The sequence below is a fragment of the Hevea brasiliensis genome, chromosome 9 (genome assembly GCF_030052815.1).
Source record: "Hevea brasiliensis isolate MT/VB/25A 57/8 chromosome 9, ASM3005281v1, whole genome shotgun sequence".
Lineage (NCBI taxonomy): Eukaryota > Viridiplantae > Streptophyta > Magnoliopsida > Malpighiales > Euphorbiaceae > Hevea > Hevea brasiliensis.
This window is the reverse complement of record NC_079501.1, coordinates 91,140,046-91,158,083: the sequence shown is the minus strand read 5'-3', so window position 1 is coordinate 91,158,083 and position 18,038 is coordinate 91,140,046. Positions and strand designations below refer to the sequence as shown.

Genomic DNA, 18,038 nt, shown 5'->3' with positions numbered 1-18,038 from the left:
TATTTCAATAGTTATTTTTATTGAACACTTTTATTTTAAATAACTATATAAACAGCTAACTGCTAACAACTTATATAACTGTTATTAAAATAATTGTAGTTACTACATTTAACTACTAAAATAACTAATAGTTATTAAAACAATCAATATTACTAAAGAAGATGTAAACAAATAATTTGTATCAAGAATCTCTCTCTCTCTCTCTCTCTCTCTCTATATATATATATATATATATATATATATATATATATATATATATATGTATGTATATAAAAGGTTCTTTGCTATTACATCCAATTCCAATCCCTCAAATTATTTTGCACAAAAGGGTATATTTTGTTTAGTAAATGGTTTTCCAAATGGAATGGAAATATTTACCATCTCTTTTTTCTGAACTCCTATTTATAGTTTTTTTTTTTTAAATTAAATAATACTTTTCTCATAAATTTTAATAATTTGAAATTATATATGACATTCTTTTCCATTTTCAAAGTGAATCAATCATGAAAATTTCTCTTCCATCAAAACTGCTAGACAAAGCTTTGGAAGGCACAGGTAAATTATCAAGAATTTATTTTAAAAAAAGAAAAAGAAAATATCTGAAATCAATGCCGCCCTTAAGACATGCAAGAGGCCACGGACCACATGACTTGAGAAAGAACAAAAATTTACTAAATATCTTTTCAAAATGACCACTTTGCACTTGGTTATCAGCTGAAGGCTAAAGATAATTTTGCACCATCCTCTTTGCATTGGAGAAAGCTGATGCAAACTTGATAAATAAAACAAGATCATTCAAATACAGGAGAAACTGGGCAAACCTTTCCTATCATGCTTCCATTTTCATACATATTCAATGTTCAAAATAGTACTGGTGTGCTAGATAGTTCAGCATATCATCAATGCTGGTCTTCAGTAGCTAAGTGAAGCTAACAACAGAAAGCTAATAGGAACTTTTGATCAAAAAACTACATATACTCCCTTGTTCGCTCCCACCCCTTTCCTATTCCCTTTTGCCCCTCTCCACTGAGGCCAATGTCTTAAGTTTTTTTTGCTGTAATGTTGAAACTAAATAATTGTTGTGCATTTTAGTTCCAGCAAACCAATGTGCTATGAGAAGCCTCAGAAGTAGCTAAAGCGCACAATCTGTCTTATTGATTTCTTCCACAAAAGATTTCATGGAGAGATTTCCCAAGATGTAATTTAATGCAAGGAAATTCAATCCCTCCATTTTCGCTTCTCTCTTTTGGATTCTGCTCTATCTTTTTCAGTACTGAAATGAGATCTGCCAGAAGAGTCCCGGCTTCTGTGCTTATGATGTTTTGAATGCTTTCTGCTGCTGCTCTTTTCTCGGGAGGATCCTTTCTTTCTTCCTTTCAACCTAGAATGGTAACGATTTTGATCATCACTGGATGAATCACTGTACGAGTAACTACTGCTATACCCATGTCTCCTTGAACTTTTCCTGGTCCTTTCACCGTCTGATGAACTGCTGCTTCGTTTTCGATGCCGACTAGGGAGGGATTTAACCTTCCTATCCTCTTGAGCTATCTTTTCAAAACCAGTCCTGCCAGATCTATTATCAGATGGAGCAGGTTCCACATACCTACTGCTATCACCCTGTGGGTTACCTTGAATGGATTCATTCTTTTGGGATTCAGTCCCTTCAGCACCCTCCTGGTTATACAGAACCTCCTTATTTCTAGCGCTTAAGCTATAATCATTAGGAGTGGAAGATACCATATTTTCAACTGACAGGTTATTCATATTCCCAGCATTGGCAATAACAGATTCATTCTTGGAAGCAGAAGTTCTGGTTTTATTCATTGAGTAGGAAACTTCAGGGGGAACCTCTAGCCCCAGTTCTTTCCCCAAAGATTCTAAAAAGTCACCTGCTATCAAACGATTTAATGTTGTATGAGCCACTTCAACCTTCTTCTCAGGATCCTCCCCTTTATTGACAGTAGGGGCTTCAATCTCATCATCAGAATCATCGGAGAAAATAGCCTGTAAAATATGATCATTAACAGCAAAAATCACAGCATATCAACCTTAGCATGCTTGTATAACAAGAATAAATCCATCTAAATTGTCTGCAATGCAGATAATCAGGGGTGCGCCACACAAGCATATTAATGACAAAGCTACAAAAGTGCAGGTTCTCTTTCGAGATCGTTGGTAGTTCAGCACTCTCAATGTCTTCTCCATGCACTTTGGTGAAATCAAGTGGCAAACTGACAATATACACAAGTGATTGCTTTTTCCAGGACCCAATCAATATCAAAATTTTGTTTATTGGCAGTAATGATAGTTCACTGCAATCTCAACTAAAATTGTAGGCATTAAAAAGAAAATGATCATGGCTGATTTACACAAGTTAGCCACGAGCAATTCTCTCCTTTTCCTCTTCTTCCTCTTGTTCTTCTTTGGTTTGAGGGAGGAAAAAAAGAGGACTTGAAATCCTGACTGACTGTAATCTGAGGCAGGAAGCAGCCCCTTGAGTAAGAGCAGATATTTTCTCATTTTGGTTGACTCACCACAAAGATCATATTAAATGTTATAGGACACTGACAAAGTGAAGACTGTTGACTTATTCTTTTCTCTCATATTTATCTTACAGCATAAAGTTGCTAGGTTCAGAATTCCAAGAAACAAGAGTGCAGATACAGAGTGTATAAGTGAGGAAATTGAGGTGGACAAATTGAAGAGCTCTAAGTAATCCTCTATGAACAACTCAAGACCATACACAGAACACAAATAGGAGACAATAAAAGCTCCTTGAGATGATTTGAAAACTTGCAAAGAAGATGGAACAAAATGAAGACAGACCTTTGATAAGGAGATATGGACGCAGAAGGGACTTCAGTTTGGTTTCTTAAGAGAAAAGCAAGGAATGGTGAAACTGTGTAATGCAGAATAGGAAGCTTAGAATTTTATTTAGGAATTTTAATTATTATAGAATTAGAAAATTTAAAGAGTTTTTATTGTTTAGGAATTTTATTATTATTAGGTCTATTATTTCCTAATTTATCTTATTTAGTATTCCTAATTAGAGTTAAATTAGGATTTCTATTCCTAATTTGATTAGGGTTGTAAGCTCTATAAATAGAGCTAATTTTTATTATTCAATAGTTTTGTTATGATAATTTCCATAAGCTTAATAATACCTTGAGAATTAGTTCTCTTTTCTTCAAGGATTGGTCCTTGATTTTTTTTTTCTTTTTTTTTTTTTTATATTCTTTCCCTTTGTTCTACATCACTGTGGAAGGAACAAATTTCTAGCCTGCTTGAAATATGCAAGGATCTTCCAAGAAATCACCTCAGTCAGTGCCTTCTTGTACAAGAACCGCATCCATTATGGTATTATAAATGATTGCCATATGCATATCTATTTCTGATGCAAAACCTGCCATGCATATCCATATCCAATGCAATACCATTTTACATGTTATCAAATATGAACAGATATAATACAGCAGAAAACTATACCTTGTAAAGGTCAACAGGCCTCTCCACATTTTCCACTTGCACCTCAACTTCCTTTTCCCCATCAGCTACATCTTTGCTTATTTGAGAGTCAGTTTGAAGAAGAGAAACTTGATCTCTATTTGCAGTAACATTTTCTTCCAATTTCGTGGCTTTGACAGAATCTGATGTGAATATTAAGGAATCCATCTTGCTTCTCATCCGTGGAGGTGGCGGTGGCTGCAAATGGCAACATCACAGTCAGTCATGTATAATTATAATATGCAAAAGTTTTATATCCAGAACATGATAGGTCCAATAACCATATACACCAAAATGAAGAGGAAAAGAAAAAAAAGAAATAATGTTCAATTGAATTGGAAGCGGCGAGAAAAATAACCATTAAAAAACAAGCCTGACTTGGCAAGGAGCTTGCTTAGTTCCATTAAATGAAGATATGGAGTCCACAATGTTTATCTATAAATAAAACTACTGTCATACTGAAAGTCTGAAGAAGAAAAATACAAAATTCCTATCACACTTTTGACTATCACATACTAGTAGTAGAATTGCCATAAAAAAACACAAGCACATCCAAGTTACCTTTCCCATATAAGGATCAATTAGATCAAAGCGCTTGCACAGAACAGGTAGAGGACGCCATTGAAATTCTTCCCTTTTAGGGTAAATCTTCCTTGCCATGAAATCTTCAGCATGTGCATCTTTACCTTGCTGTTTCAGAAATTTTATTTCAGGAAAATCAACCATTAGCAATAACCTCACAACTTGAAACTATTCTCGAGAAATATTACCTCCAATCCAGCAGAAGTAAACTGCATCCCTCCGCCAGCTGAAAACTCCAACTGTTGAGTAGAGAATTTACTTTCCTTGTTACACTTCCCTTTCTCTATTGCCTCAGCAGCAGCCTCGAAGTCTAATCTCTCTTTAGCACGAGCTGCTTCTGACATATTGCTAGCTCCAATATAATCAATAGAACGAAGCCCTCCTTGATACTTTTCCTTGAGAAACCTCTCAAATCTTTCTTGCTTTGCAGGATCATCTTTGAAAGGTTTTTCCACTGCAGGCAACCCACCCTAAATTTCGGAGAATTGAAAAGGAATGAAAAGAAAAGTTAAACTTTAATCAACAATCACCTATGAATTCTAGAAGAGGATTACAAACAAAGGAAGAAGCAAACCACTTACAAAAGATGCAGGTTTTGTAAATGTATCTGAAAGATTGAACTGAAGATTAACATCTGCAGAAACAACAGATGAGCTGAAATCTTTCAAGCTTCTTTCTAAAGGCCTCTCCCCTAATATTTTGCCACGGGTCTCTGCAGTCATTGTCTGAACACTTGTAGATAATTTCCCATCCAAAGCCAGATTCTTCTGATCATTACGTTTCTGCCGTTCCTCCCACAACTTCCTAGCATAATAGTCGTGACCATTTCCTCCATTAAGAAAACTAAATATTGGATTTGATTGATTTTTCTCTCGGGAAAGATCCTCAAATAATTTACCACATCGAGCAACCAAAGTTGCAACCCCCTCAATTAAGAGCTTCATATTATTGTCAACAGGAGGCAGAACCTCCGGTGGAGGAGGAATAGTGTGCTTGTCATCAGCATTAAGGGGACCAGGAAATTTGTGATGGGGCACAAAATCCTTCGGAATTTTGGGAGGATCAAATCTGTCCAAAATTTGCAAAATGAAAATTAAGAGCAAATTGGGACCAAATACAAGTAGTAAATGCACAACATGTTTGGCACCCCAACCCTCATTTTCCAAAGAAAAAATAGAAAGAACAACAGCAGAAGTCATTTCAGATTTGTCAGATCCCTAGAATTCCTAAATTCCAGATTAATGATGACTATCATACTGATCATAATATGCTACAGATGATGTAAAAAGAGTAAAAAAGAAATTAAAAAAAAAAAAGACAGACATTAACATTTGTGTAAATCATAAACCTTTGATTTCCCAATTACCTTTCCAATGCATAATCAGAATTTGATGCAACTCTGAATCCGGGAAGAACACCTTGCTCCTTCCAGGCCAATTTTGGCTGATGGTCTGTGCTGGGTCTTGGTGGCTCTTCAACTTCTTGGTCTTGTACAAAAGTTTCTTCAAAGTCATAAGCTGATCAAGAACTATAATTAGTAAAAACAAGAACCCTTATATATAATTGTTAAAAAATAGATATGAGAATAAAATAGAAACCATGTTAAGAATTTAAATTTGAATCATAGACATGCTTCCATGACTACATATTCAATAATTTGAAAAAGAAATAAAACCCAGGAACATATTCACTGCATTGTATCAATATCACATGTAATGTAGCTTTTAATCCGCCATGCTGTTCTTTCTCCAGTCTCTCCTTAACTGAGTGAAAGCATTCTTTCTACCTCCCTCCAACCTAATATGAAATACTAATAGTACTTCTTACTTGGTCTTTTTAAACATCCAAACGGAAAAGCTGCTAATGCTTTCCTATTCTACCCTTTATTTTCTCATGATTTAACCCGACTTTCCTTTCTACTCTGTCCGAAATTTGGTATTTCGACTTGATGCAGGAGAAAGAGTTTAGAATTATTTTGCTTTTCACATTATTGTCATGCGCCATTATTCACACTATTGTAGCAGTTTTAAATTTAGGGTTAATATATCTTTCCTTAATCCTTGATTTTTTTTAGGGGGTCAAAGCCAATTCTATAAAGATTTTATGTTCAAGACCTAGTTCTATTAGGGTTTTATTTTCAAAATCTATTTCAATTAGGATTCTTTGCTACAGTATTATATGAAAAGGACCTTACTTTTTCCCTTTGTCTTTTCCCTTTTGATAAAATCATATGAACAATGTTTTAGACAATGCATTGCCTTTCACCACAAGCAAAATAGTCAAATAGAATATTTTATTAAAAACTAGGACAGGATAATGCTTATTCCACAAACTTTGAGGGTTAAAACTAAAAAGAATTGAATTTCAAGGGAATAACTAACCCTCTTAAGCTTTCTTTCCATTCCCAAACATCCATAGAAAGGGAAAGGTTTTCCTATCCTATTTCCCTGCATACCCCCATCCAAATGAAGCACAATAATGCCAAAGCATAAAAGTATAAAGCTTCTTTGTCAGTAAATGAATTCAGAAAGATAAGGTACAAACAGCAAAAGTAAAAAAGAATAAAAAATAAGATGATACACAGAGAATATTTTCATCTTGTCATATTTTCAATTTTGTGAAAAATCTTTGAATAAAGAAAATGTCAAGGTATTGATTGAATCCTTTATCCACCACAAGAATCGCTTCTTCCTTGCATAGGACATGAAAGGAAGACATCAGCCAGCATAATGCTAACATAGAGATATACTAACCAGATGCATAGACGTCCTCATCTTCAGCATCATATTCTTCAAGTGCTCCAATGCCAAAGCCAGGAGCAGCCTTTCCTGCTGATGAATTAAAAGTAATTAGTCAAATTCAAGACAAATAATTCAACGATGCAAGCTAAATAATAAATTAACAAATAAAAAAGATATATAACAAACAACAATTTGTGAACAAGGCCATGAAAACAGACTCATAAAATAATAGATCTTACACTTGAATCCAAAAAGACCATCTCTCATTAATGAAGCCTTTTTATTCCCAGGCCCTCTGTGATCAGATGCACGTAATCTTTTCTTCTCTGAAAATGGGACGGGCAAAAAACTACTAAGGTGCAATTGCATAAATGGAAACCAAGTTAGTAATTATAACCTAGTTAACTTCAAGAAACACATACCTCTGAACTCAGGAGCATGCTTATATGGATCATATCCTAAACCATACATATCTTGCTTTGGGTTGAGAACAAAAATCTGCAGCAGAGAAAGTGATATACTGTTTATATTGCCACTATGAAGAAGAATCTCTGTAAACTAATTACAGTAAGTTATATAAATTCAATAAATTTTCATAAACATCCAACATCAACACACATAAGGAGCATCCATACCAATTGAGAATCAAAACCATTTATATGCTCAGCTCACTCTTGGCATAACTCCACACCAGTCTTTATCACATAAAAGTATTCAAGTAATCGAGACCAAAACTATAACACTTCTGTTGAGGAGAGTATAAATCAAAATTTTCTTTTCATTAAAAGGAGCAAAGAAGAAACACTAAATTCACATTAGAATATATCTATATTTAAAAATGGAATAATGTGCTGATTGCATGATTTTTAAAGTTAAGTATAATAGTTTCCATGACAAGACTCCTATATTGTGTTTCTACCATTATGATAAAGGATTTATTTCTATAATTGTTAATCAAAAGCTTAGTGCCTTCACTCGACTAAGCATCTTTTGTGGGCCCTACAACCTCAGCCTCGGGCAAATTGGAATCTTAGCACCAAGACGGCAACCTTTGCCTTCAATATCTTTTACATTATCGTTCTTATTTGAAATATGAATAACCTCATAGCATATCATTGTTATGCATGAGAATTTAGGCAAAAGCAATGTTAAATCTGTAACCGTAGCAGACAATATCCACAATCTTAGGGCACTTTTGGTTTTTATTATGGAAAGTCAATCACTATTTATTATTTCTCTGTATATTCTGTGTTCTGTATTCCTATTTAGGATTTCTTATTTAGGATTTCTTTCTAATTAGTAGAATACAATTATAGGAATCAATTGTATATATATACCCATTTATAGATTAATTGAAATTAAGGAGAATCATCTCTTTCTACATGGTATCAGAGCAGGTCATCTATCTAGGGTGACTATTTGTTCTCACCACCCAGCTCAGGAGAGACCTTGGCTGCCGACCGGCCGTTTCGACTCCGATCAACATCTCCGGCGTCGCCTCAACCCCCTCATTCCACCACTGTGTGCTATTGCCTAATCCAATACACCATTAAAGAACTTCTGAGGTTTGGCTCTTAGATCCTATTTTGGTATTTGCTTAATTTATGATTTAGGGTTATTTTGCTGCTGTAAGCACTTTGAATTAGCGTTTCGGTTAGTTTTCTTTGTCTCAACAAATGGCAGACAATAAGAATGTTATTTCTGATGTGATTTTGGTGATGACTAAGATCACTGAACACAAACTTAATGGTTCGAATTCCCTGGAGTGGAGTAAGACTGTTAGGATCTATTTGCGTAGCATTGATAAGGATGATCACCTTACAAAAGATCCACCTACCGATGATACACGACAAACTTGGCTAAGAGAGGATGCTCGATTGTTTTTGCAGCTTCAAAACTCGATTCACAGTGAGGTAATTAGTTTAATTAATCACTGTGAATTTGTTAAGGAATTGATGGATTACTTAAATTTTCTGTATTCTGGTAAAGGGAATATCTCCCATATTTATGATGTTTGTAAGGCATTCTACCGTGCTGAGAAAAAAGATAAGTTTCTCACGGCTTATTTTATAGATTTTAAACGGGTATATGAGGAACTTAATGTATTGTTGCCTTTTAGTCCTGATGTGAAAGTTTAGCAGGCCCAACAGGAGCAACCGGCTGTTATCAGTTTTCTTGAAGGCCTTCCTTCAGAATATGAGACTGTTAAATCTCAGATTCTCTCCAGTTCTAAGATTTCCTCTTTGCATGAAATGTTCACACGGGTCCTTCGTACAAAGAGTACCCAATCTTCACAGCCTGCCAATAGTGCTCTTATTAGCCGTAATCCAAATGGACAACAGGGTAATAAAAGAGGAAGTAGATGAGGAATTACAGGCAACAGAAGTAATCAGCATAATGGAGAGGCTAGTTCTAATCAGGACTCAAAATGAGTCATTTGTTATTATTGCCATGAGCTTGGCCATACAAAATATAATTGTCCGCAACTTCTGAGGAAAAATCAGCGATCACAGATGGCAAATATGACAGCAGAGGATTCTACAGTATCTTCCTCTGAGAAAACTGTTTTAGTATCTGCGAAGGATTTTGCACAGTTTTTCCAGTATCAGGCATCTCTAAAGCCTACCAGTTCCCCTGTCACTGCGATCGCTGAATCAGGTAAATCTACCACATGCCTTGTGTCTTCCTCATCTAAATGGGTTATTGATTCTGGTGCAACAAATCACATGACAAGTAATTCTAGTCTTTTATCTGCTTTTCAGTCTAATCTCACTTCCTCTACTGTTACTTTAGCTGATGGTTCTACTTCTTGTGTCATGGGTTCTGGAACTGCGAACCTGACTTCGTCAATTTCTTTGTCATCTATTTTATGTCTACCAAAATTCTCTTTTAATCTACCTTTTGTTAGTAAACTTACTCGTACCTTAAATTGTTCTGTTTCCTTTTTTTTTTACCAGTGTTTGTTTCAAGATTTTACGACGAAACAGATTATTGGTAGAGGACGTGAGTCAGGTGGTCTCTACATTCTGGAAAATCATGTACCGCGGTCGCTTATTTGCTCCAATACCTTAACACCTCTTAAAGCTCATTATAGATTGGGCCATCCTTTTTTGTCTACCAAGAAGAAGTTGTGTCCTCAGTTTTAGTCTTTATCAGTACTAGAATGTGAGTCGTGTCAGTTTGTAAAACATCATCCTTCTGTGTCTAGAGTCAATAAACGGGTTTCATCCCCTTTTGAGTTAGTTCATTCTGATGTTTGGGGGCCTTATTCTGTTACTTCTAAAACTGGATTTCGTTATTTTGTTAGTTTTGTTGATGATTATTCTCGTGTTATCTGGTTCTATTTAATGAAAAATCGTTCTGAGTTATTTTCTATCTTTTGTGCCTTTTGTAATGAAATCAAAACTCAATTTAATATTTTTGTGCGCAAATTAAGAAGTGACAATACCAAAGAATACTTTTCAGCACAATTTCAGTCTTATATGACACAAAATGACATTCTTCATCAATCTTCCTGTGTGGATACCTCATCCCAAAATGGCGTGGCCGAAAGAAAAAATCGGCATCTTCTTGAGGTAACTCGTGCTCTTCTTTTTCAAATGAAAGTTCCTAAACACTTTTGGGCGGATGCAGCTTCTACGGCATATTTTTTTATCAATCGTATACTGTCTTCTGTCCTTAATGGGGATATTCCTTATACTGCTTTATTTTCTACAAAATCTTTGTTCCCTATTGAACCACGTATTTTTTTGTTGTACCTATTTTGTGCATGATGTTCGTCCACAGGTTACTAAATTGAATCCAAAGTCTCTCAAATGTTTCTTCCTTAGGTACTCCCGGCTCTAAAAAGGGTACTGTTGTTTCTCTCTACTCTTAATCGTTATCTTATTTCTGCATATGTCACATTTTTTGAGTCCACTCTATTTTTTCCTCAATCATCTGTGTATGAGAGTCAAGGGGAGGAGGATGATCTCTTAATATATACTATCCAACTAATGTCTAGTCTTCTCCGACAGCCTGTTCCTTCTGTCTCTAGACCTACTCGAACTCCCGTTGTCCATGTTTATTCCCGGAAATTGGATATTCTTGACTCAGATCCTCCACTAGCTACTTCGTTGGGAGATCCTGTACCTCATACTGATCATGATTCTGATCTAGATTTACCCATTGCTCTTCATAAAGGTAAACGTTCATGTACTTACCCTATCTCTTCTTTTGTTTCTTATAATCAATTGTCTTCTTGTCTCGATGTTTTGTTCCTTCTTTAGACTCTGTTCCTATTCCTAATACTGTTGGTGAGGCACTGTCTCATCCTGGCTGGTGTGCTGCTTCGAAAGAGAAAATTGAGGCTTTAGATGCTAATGGTACATGGGAACTGTTGCCTTTGCCCACTGGTAAGAAAGTTATTGGTTGCAAATGGGTATTTACAGTAAAGGTAAATCCTGATGATTCTGTGGCTAGGTTAAAAGTACGCCTTCTAGCAAAAGAATATGCTCAGACATATGGGGTTGATTACTCTGACACTTTTTCTCCTGTAGCTAAACTTACTTCTGTTCGCTTGTTTATCTCTTTAGCAGCTACATATGATTGGCCCTTACACCAATTGGATATCAAGAATGCTTTCCTTTATGGTGATCTTTAGGAGGAGGTGTATATGGAGCAACCACCTGGGTTTGTTGCTCAATGGGAGTTGAGTAAAGTTTGTAGGCTTCGGAAACCTCTTTATGGCTTGAAACAAAATCCTAGGGCCTGATTTGGGAGATTTAGTGAAACAGTACATGAATTTGGCATGCAAAAGAGTAAGTGTGATCACTCAGTATTTTATAGGCAATCTGAGACTGATCTAATTCTCCTGGTAGTCTATGTGGATGACATTGTCATCACTGGGAGTGACTCTGCAGGTATTTCATCTCTTAAAACCTTCCTCCAAACCCAGTTTCAGACTAAAGACTTGGGATTGTTAAAGTATTTCTTGGGTATTGAAGTTATGAGAAGTAAGAAGGGTATTTTCTTGTCTCAAAGAAAATATGCCATCGATCTATTGACAGAGACAGAAAAATTAGGTGCTAAGCCTTGTAGTGCACCAATGACTTCAAATTTACAACTGTTAGCACGGAATAGTGAGTTGTTTGAAGATCCAGAGAGATATAAGAGATTGGTAGGAAAATTGAATTACCTTACAGTCACTCGTCCTGACATCGCTTATGCCGTTAGTGTGGTAAGTCAGTTTATGTATTCCCCAACTGTTGCTCATTGGAAAGCCTTGGGATAAATCTTGTGTTATCTAAAGGGCGCTCCAGGAAGAGGTTTGTTATATGGTAATCATAAGCATTTGAATGTTGAATGTTTTTCAGATGCCGACTGGGCTAGATCTAAGGTTGACAGGAGGTCAGCTACAGGATATTGCGTTTTTGTTGGAGGAAATTTGGTGTCTTGGAGAAGCAAGAAGCAAAGTGTAGTTTCTCGATCTAGTGCTGAATCGGAATACAGAGCCATGGCACAATCAGTATGTAAGGTAATGTGGATACTTCAATTACTAGATGAGACAAGTTTTAAGACCTTCCTGCCTGCGAAATTGTGGTGTGATAATCAAGCTGCTCTCCATATTGCTTTTAATCCGGTGTTTCATGAGCGGACCAAACATATTGAGATTGATTGTCACTTTGTTCGTAAAAAGATTCAACAACAGATCATCTCAACAGGACACATCAAAACTGGAGAGCAGTTAGGAGATATTTTCACAAAAGCTCTGAATGGAGCTAGGATTGACTACATTTGTAACAAGTTGGGCATGATTAACATCTATGCTCCAACTTGAGGGGGAGTGTTATGGAAAGTCAATCACTATATTATTTCTCTGTATATTATGTATTCTGTATTCTTATTTAGGATTTCTTATTTAGGATTTCTTCCTAATTAGTAGAACACAATTATAGGAATCAATTGTATATATATATATATCCATGTACAGATTAATTGAAATTAAGGAGAATCATCTCTTTCTATAGTATTCATGCTGTTTTTGTCTTTTGCTGAATGTTGTCCCATAGTAAAAAATTGTATCTGCGAAAAAAAGTTGATGAAACAAGTAAAAACCACTTTTTTGTGGTTTTCACTACTAGTAACCTTTTTTCTCTTTAAGACATCAAGTAACCAAAAAAACATGTTTTGATAATATAAAATTTTTTAACTATTGGACAGCAGCCAAAAGTAAAAAGCAGCATCCATACCAAACAGGCCCTTAGAAGACTTAGAATGTTATGATCTCTAAGGGAATAAAAAGTTCTTAGGAACACAAAATCAGCTAATAAAAAATACAAGAAAAAGAATATATAGAATTAGCCATGAAAAGGTCCTCACAGGGGTGCTTTGAGAAGTCTGAACATCATTGTTAATAGACTGCTCTACGCTTCCAAGGTAATCCTCACCAGTCTCAGACTTGGTACAATGTGCTTTTGCATCATCAGAAGAAAATGCTAGGAAAGCTTTTCTAGCTTCTCTACGAGCATCTGCAAGTAACTTACAAAGATGAAGAAAGATATAAAAGTGGAAGGCATCATCATCATCATCATCATCCTCACCAGTCTCAGACTTGGTACAATGTGCTTTTGCATCATCAGAAGAAAATGCTAGGAAAGCTTTTCTAGCTTCTCTACGAGCATCTGCAAGTAACTTACAAAGATGAAGAAAGATATAAAAGTGGAAGGCATCATCATCATCATCATCATCCTCACCAGTCTCAGACTTGGTACAATGTGCTTTTGCATCATCAGAAGAAAATGCTAGGAAAGCTTTTCTAGCTTCTCTACGAGCATCTGCAAGTAACTTACAAAGATGAAGAAAGATATAAAAGTGGAAGGCATCATCATCATAATAATAATAATAATAATAATAAAGATCTTGAAGGCACAATTCAGTGCAAGCTCACATCGAAAACACTAAAACAATTTACATCAAAAAACCAATTAATACAATGAAATCGATCATCCACTCAAACAGCAAAACGTCAGTGGAAATTCCAGAAAAATATATATTGAAGTGATTGAAAAAAAAAATGAAGACACAGAGAAAACCTACCATACTGTGAATTTGCATGTAGATCCTTGATTGAATGACCATGTCTCCATCCCATCTTCAGCAGCAATTTTACACCTAATCAACATCAACAACATGAGGCTAAGCATTGTTCAGTTTGCAAAAAGAAAAGATACAGACTGAAACAAACCAATAGACTCTGTGGCTGGAAGAAGTATTTCATCAGGAACAGGTCCAGGAATAGCTGATGGCCTGCAATGGACATCCAAAAAAATTCACGCTGCTATAATGGGAAAACTAAACAAAATTGAAAAGGCACTGCAGCATACGTGGTGCATCACAACTTATCATTTTCATACACATGAAAGATTACGCTATCAGTAACTCAAAATGAAAATCTTTTATAAAGTATAGAGCATAAATCTTAATTTCTAGATTTCTTAGTTCATAATAGGCACAAATAGCAGTTGCTAACCCCATATATTGCCATAAAAAATACCCATCAAAGAATATCAATCAAAATTACAAAGAACACCTCTGTTGTTGTTCCTTCTCAGCTTGTTTACGAGCATATTCAGCAGCTGTAAATCCAAATGTGTCAAACTGTGATGATGTCCCTAAAGATTGGCCTTCCAATTCCTAAATGCAAAATAAAGACAAATTAAAAATACCAGAATTACTTTACAATCAATGGAACTTTAGTTATCCACACAAAAAAGCCCCGCTCTTTTCCGTTGGGTGCCTTTACATGTAGTCCCATCCACAAGCCAGTTCTGTGTCAGAACTAGCAGTTCAATCAGTGGAACTAGGGGCCCAAGACTGAACAGCAGGTTCCCACTGGCTTTGGTTCCGGTTTGAGCCAATCAGACAGTTGAATCTTTTTTCATTTTTTTTAAAACAAATCCCAATTTAATCTGGACTGGACCATGGCTGTGTCTATTTACTTGTACTAATAATAATAACAATAACAAAACAAACAATACACAAGCTAACACACAGAACAAGTTCATCCACACTTTTGAAGAACCCATGAAACACTCCATAAAAGCATAAAAGGCTACCAAAGATATCCTGTCTAAAAAGTCTAAAGAGAAATTAACCAGACAAGTATATCAAGAAGGTTATTTAGATCATTCAAAAGTAATTACACAGAGCAATTAAATTATTCAATGATAGGATTTACGAAATATTATTGGAATCTAACAGTTGAGTAGGCCTACCTTGTGATTGGCGAGAAATATGGTGTTTATTGAAAGCCAATTTGGGATAAACTAGGTCAATGCAAAGTATGTAAGCAATGGAAAGGAATGTTAGCGAATGTAAAGGACGGAAAAGGAAATGGAATATAAAAGAACTAATTTGGAGGTTCAAAAAAAATGAAAAAATAAAAAGGAGTAGGAGATAAACTTGTGTAAAAGTATTTAAAACTTTACATTAAATCCTTTAACTGCCAATTTGGGGGTTAGGAAAAATGGGCATTACTCTATACTCTAGAAGCTTAACGTATGTAAATAATTGGCTCCACTAACCTTCCAATTCCAAGCTAGAATAAACTCTAAAACCATGTTATTAGGTTAGCCAGTTAACCTCCATTTACATTTAACCAACTTCTACGCACTTGGAGGGATAAATGCAAATTAAGCTTAAAGAAGTTGAGAATCTCATTCTTTTGACCAATAGGAGAGAAAATTTTGAAGACTTTTGAGAATTCTGAAACACCAGCGAAGAACTATTTAGAGAAGTAGCAGCACACTCCCTTTTTTGGGTGACAAAATAATTCTTTCCTGATCATATAGCCTCTCGTTTTTTTTTTTTGGGACAACTCATTATTATATACAATCCTAGTGAAAATTATCATAATTTTACTAAGCTATCCATATTAATAGAACTCTTATCTTATTTAAAAAAAAAAAATCAACAATTATAATCTCTGAATATTGGAATGAGCATACCCAGATTTCTCACATTATAGAAGTTATTTACTCCTGTAAAAATTACTGCCAACAAAAAATTATTTAACAACACAGAACCATAACAGCTAATACTTTTTTCTGGTAATCTTGATATGATTTCTTAACTTGCACTCACATGTCACATTATAAAAAATTCAAAGGTAATAAGATAACAAGCAATAGTAACAAATCCATATAAAATTAATATTTTGGTCAATACCAGACTGAATCATATCATTTAATCCAACAAGATATATATGTATGACTGGTAAAATGAGGTGAAACGTACAGCTTTCTCATCTTCATCTAAGAAGTTAAGAATGCTTTGCTGTTTAACTTCAGCTCTGTTTTTCCGGGACGATGTAAAAGATTGAGGAGTCCAGCCTGCAAAATGTTTTATCAGGTTAGCTCATAAACTTCACTGGAAAAATTTATAAGCAGACGATGAGATCTAATTTCAGAGTCCTAAAAGGCATACCCTCCTTTGAGCCCACAGTATTGTAATAACCAGCAGAGAATCCCCCGGTAAATGCTCCATGCAATCTTCTTCGTCCTTCTTCATCTCTAACCTGAAATAAAATTAAAAGCAAAAACAAGACAAAAACAAAAAGCAAAAGACATGAGATATTTTTGTTAAACCATAAAGCATCATTGAATACGTGCTAGTCCTTTCAACATATTAGTGGAATGTTTGGGAAATCCAAATAGCTCGACTCCTGCACAAACATGATGACGCAACAAATTAAAGTTGAAATATTATCCAATGAGCCAAACAGAAGCTTCCATCAGATTGAATTTTAAGTTAAACCAAGATGCAGGGTAAGACAAGAAGGAGACAAAGGCACTGAGATAGCTGTTACAATCAGGGATAGAAAATGGCAGCAGTGGCAAAAAAATAAAAAAAGACGTCAACCTATTGCATCCCAATTCTCTAAGCAGCAAATGCACACAGCTTGCTCTAGCCTCTGTGGACTTCAAATTGCTTGGGACACTGATATAACAAACACTGTTGTTTAACTGACTAAAAGGACTTATATCCAAGCTCTGTAAGGATATCCAGTCCCTCAGAGACTCGGGGTTTGTTGACAATGATATGAGGAGTCTAGACATTCCATCAATCTCTCATGTAGCCCATTTACCTCTTCATGGGGTAGAATAGAACCAATTTGGATTGAGAAACTTCCTAAGTCCGCATTTGAACTCAATCTAACACTAACAGAGATATTCCTATCTTCCTTTACAAAAATTAGAAATAACAGAGCGTGGAATTTCAATTTTCAATCTCTTAACTAAATTTTTCAGCAACCATATAATACAATTATGTTCATTGAGCTCAAATTTTTGATAAATGCAAGAAATAAGAAGCACAAACTGAAATAGACGCAAACACAAATAGAACATAACCCAAAAAGAAATAACCACAAATGTTAAAGCTTCTCAATTTTCCTTTACATTCTCTAGAACAAAAACATAGGGACAATGAAACAATTACCTCTTGCTTCCAAGAAGGGAGGGTTCGGAGGTGACCAGAGGCCTCAGCGACGGCTTTCTTCTTGCGGCTAGTAAGCTCTTCCTCACGCTCTATCGGAGTACCAAAGAACACGAAATCCTCTTCGTCCATATCCATTCTTACTTGATTTTATTTGTATTCTTTCAAGCGATTGATTGAAGAAGCTGAATGAATTTTTGCTCTGTGAAAATCGAATCAAGACAATAGAAAAGATTGAAGATTGAATGGGTTCCCAATTTCTAATTAATCGAGAAAGGAATTGATGAGAGAAAATATGGAGATCGAAAATGTTAGGGTTTTGTGTGTATAATTTGATTGCAGAGTAACGAAATCTTCACCTCTATTGGAAGAGACTGGAGTCACAAGCAGCTAAGACGGTATGCCACTCTGACATGTAACATCAATATGAATAATTGAAATTGCAAATAATAATAATATATATATATATACACACACACACGTGTGTGTGTTTATGAATCACTCTCTAAGCCCCATAATAACTTAAAAACTACGGGAGTAACATAGCGTGCCATCAAATAGTATATTTATAAATAATATTTTAAAAATATAATTATATTTTTTTAATAATTAATTTTAAAAAATACATACATAATATACATAAAAGACTTATTATATATACTTACACTTTTCGATAATTATTATTTTATATTATTTTATCAAAATTTATATTATAATTATATTTTTAAGATT

The 18,038-nt window shown here is 35.1% G+C and overlaps 1 protein-coding gene across 1 annotated transcript; it reads right to left on the bottom strand.

Moving 5' to 3' along the window:
* Nucleotides 1-722: 722 nt before the first annotated feature.
* Nucleotides 723-17,723, bottom strand: LOC110660858 (G patch domain-containing protein TGH). Its single transcript, XM_021819298.2, has 16 exons — nt 17,310-17,723; nt 16,296-16,386; nt 16,107-16,201; nt 14,401-14,504; nt 14,056-14,117; nt 13,908-13,982; nt 13,191-13,339; nt 7,253-7,328; nt 7,070-7,156; nt 6,843-6,920; nt 5,456-5,606; nt 4,671-5,157; nt 4,278-4,559; nt 4,069-4,197; nt 3,490-3,705; nt 723-2,007 (listed from the first exon to the last, which is right to left on the bottom strand). The coding sequence occupies exons 1-16, from the start codon at nt 17,442-17,444 to the stop codon at nt 1,219-1,221; spliced, it is 3,006 nt and encodes a 1,001-aa protein (XP_021674990.2). The 5' UTR covers nt 17,445-17,723; the 3' UTR covers nt 723-1,218.
* Nucleotides 17,724-18,038: the final 315 nt, after the last annotated feature.

What these genes read in the sequence shown, in the direction of transcription:
- LOC110660858 (XM_021819298.2), bottom strand. Translation starts at nt 17,444, where the DNA reads ATGGATATGGACGAAGAGGATTTCGTGTTCTTTGGTACTCCGATAGAG. An exon ending in GCATGCTCCTGAGTTCAGAG is followed by an intron (nt 7,157 to 7,252) that starts GTATGTGTTTCT and finishes TCCCATTTTCAG; the next exon opens with AGAAGAAAAGATTACGTGCA. An exon ending in TTACTTCTGCTGGATTGGAG is followed by an intron (nt 4,198 to 4,277) that starts GTAATATTTCTC and finishes TTTCTGAAACAG; the next exon opens with CAAGGTAAAGATGCACATGC.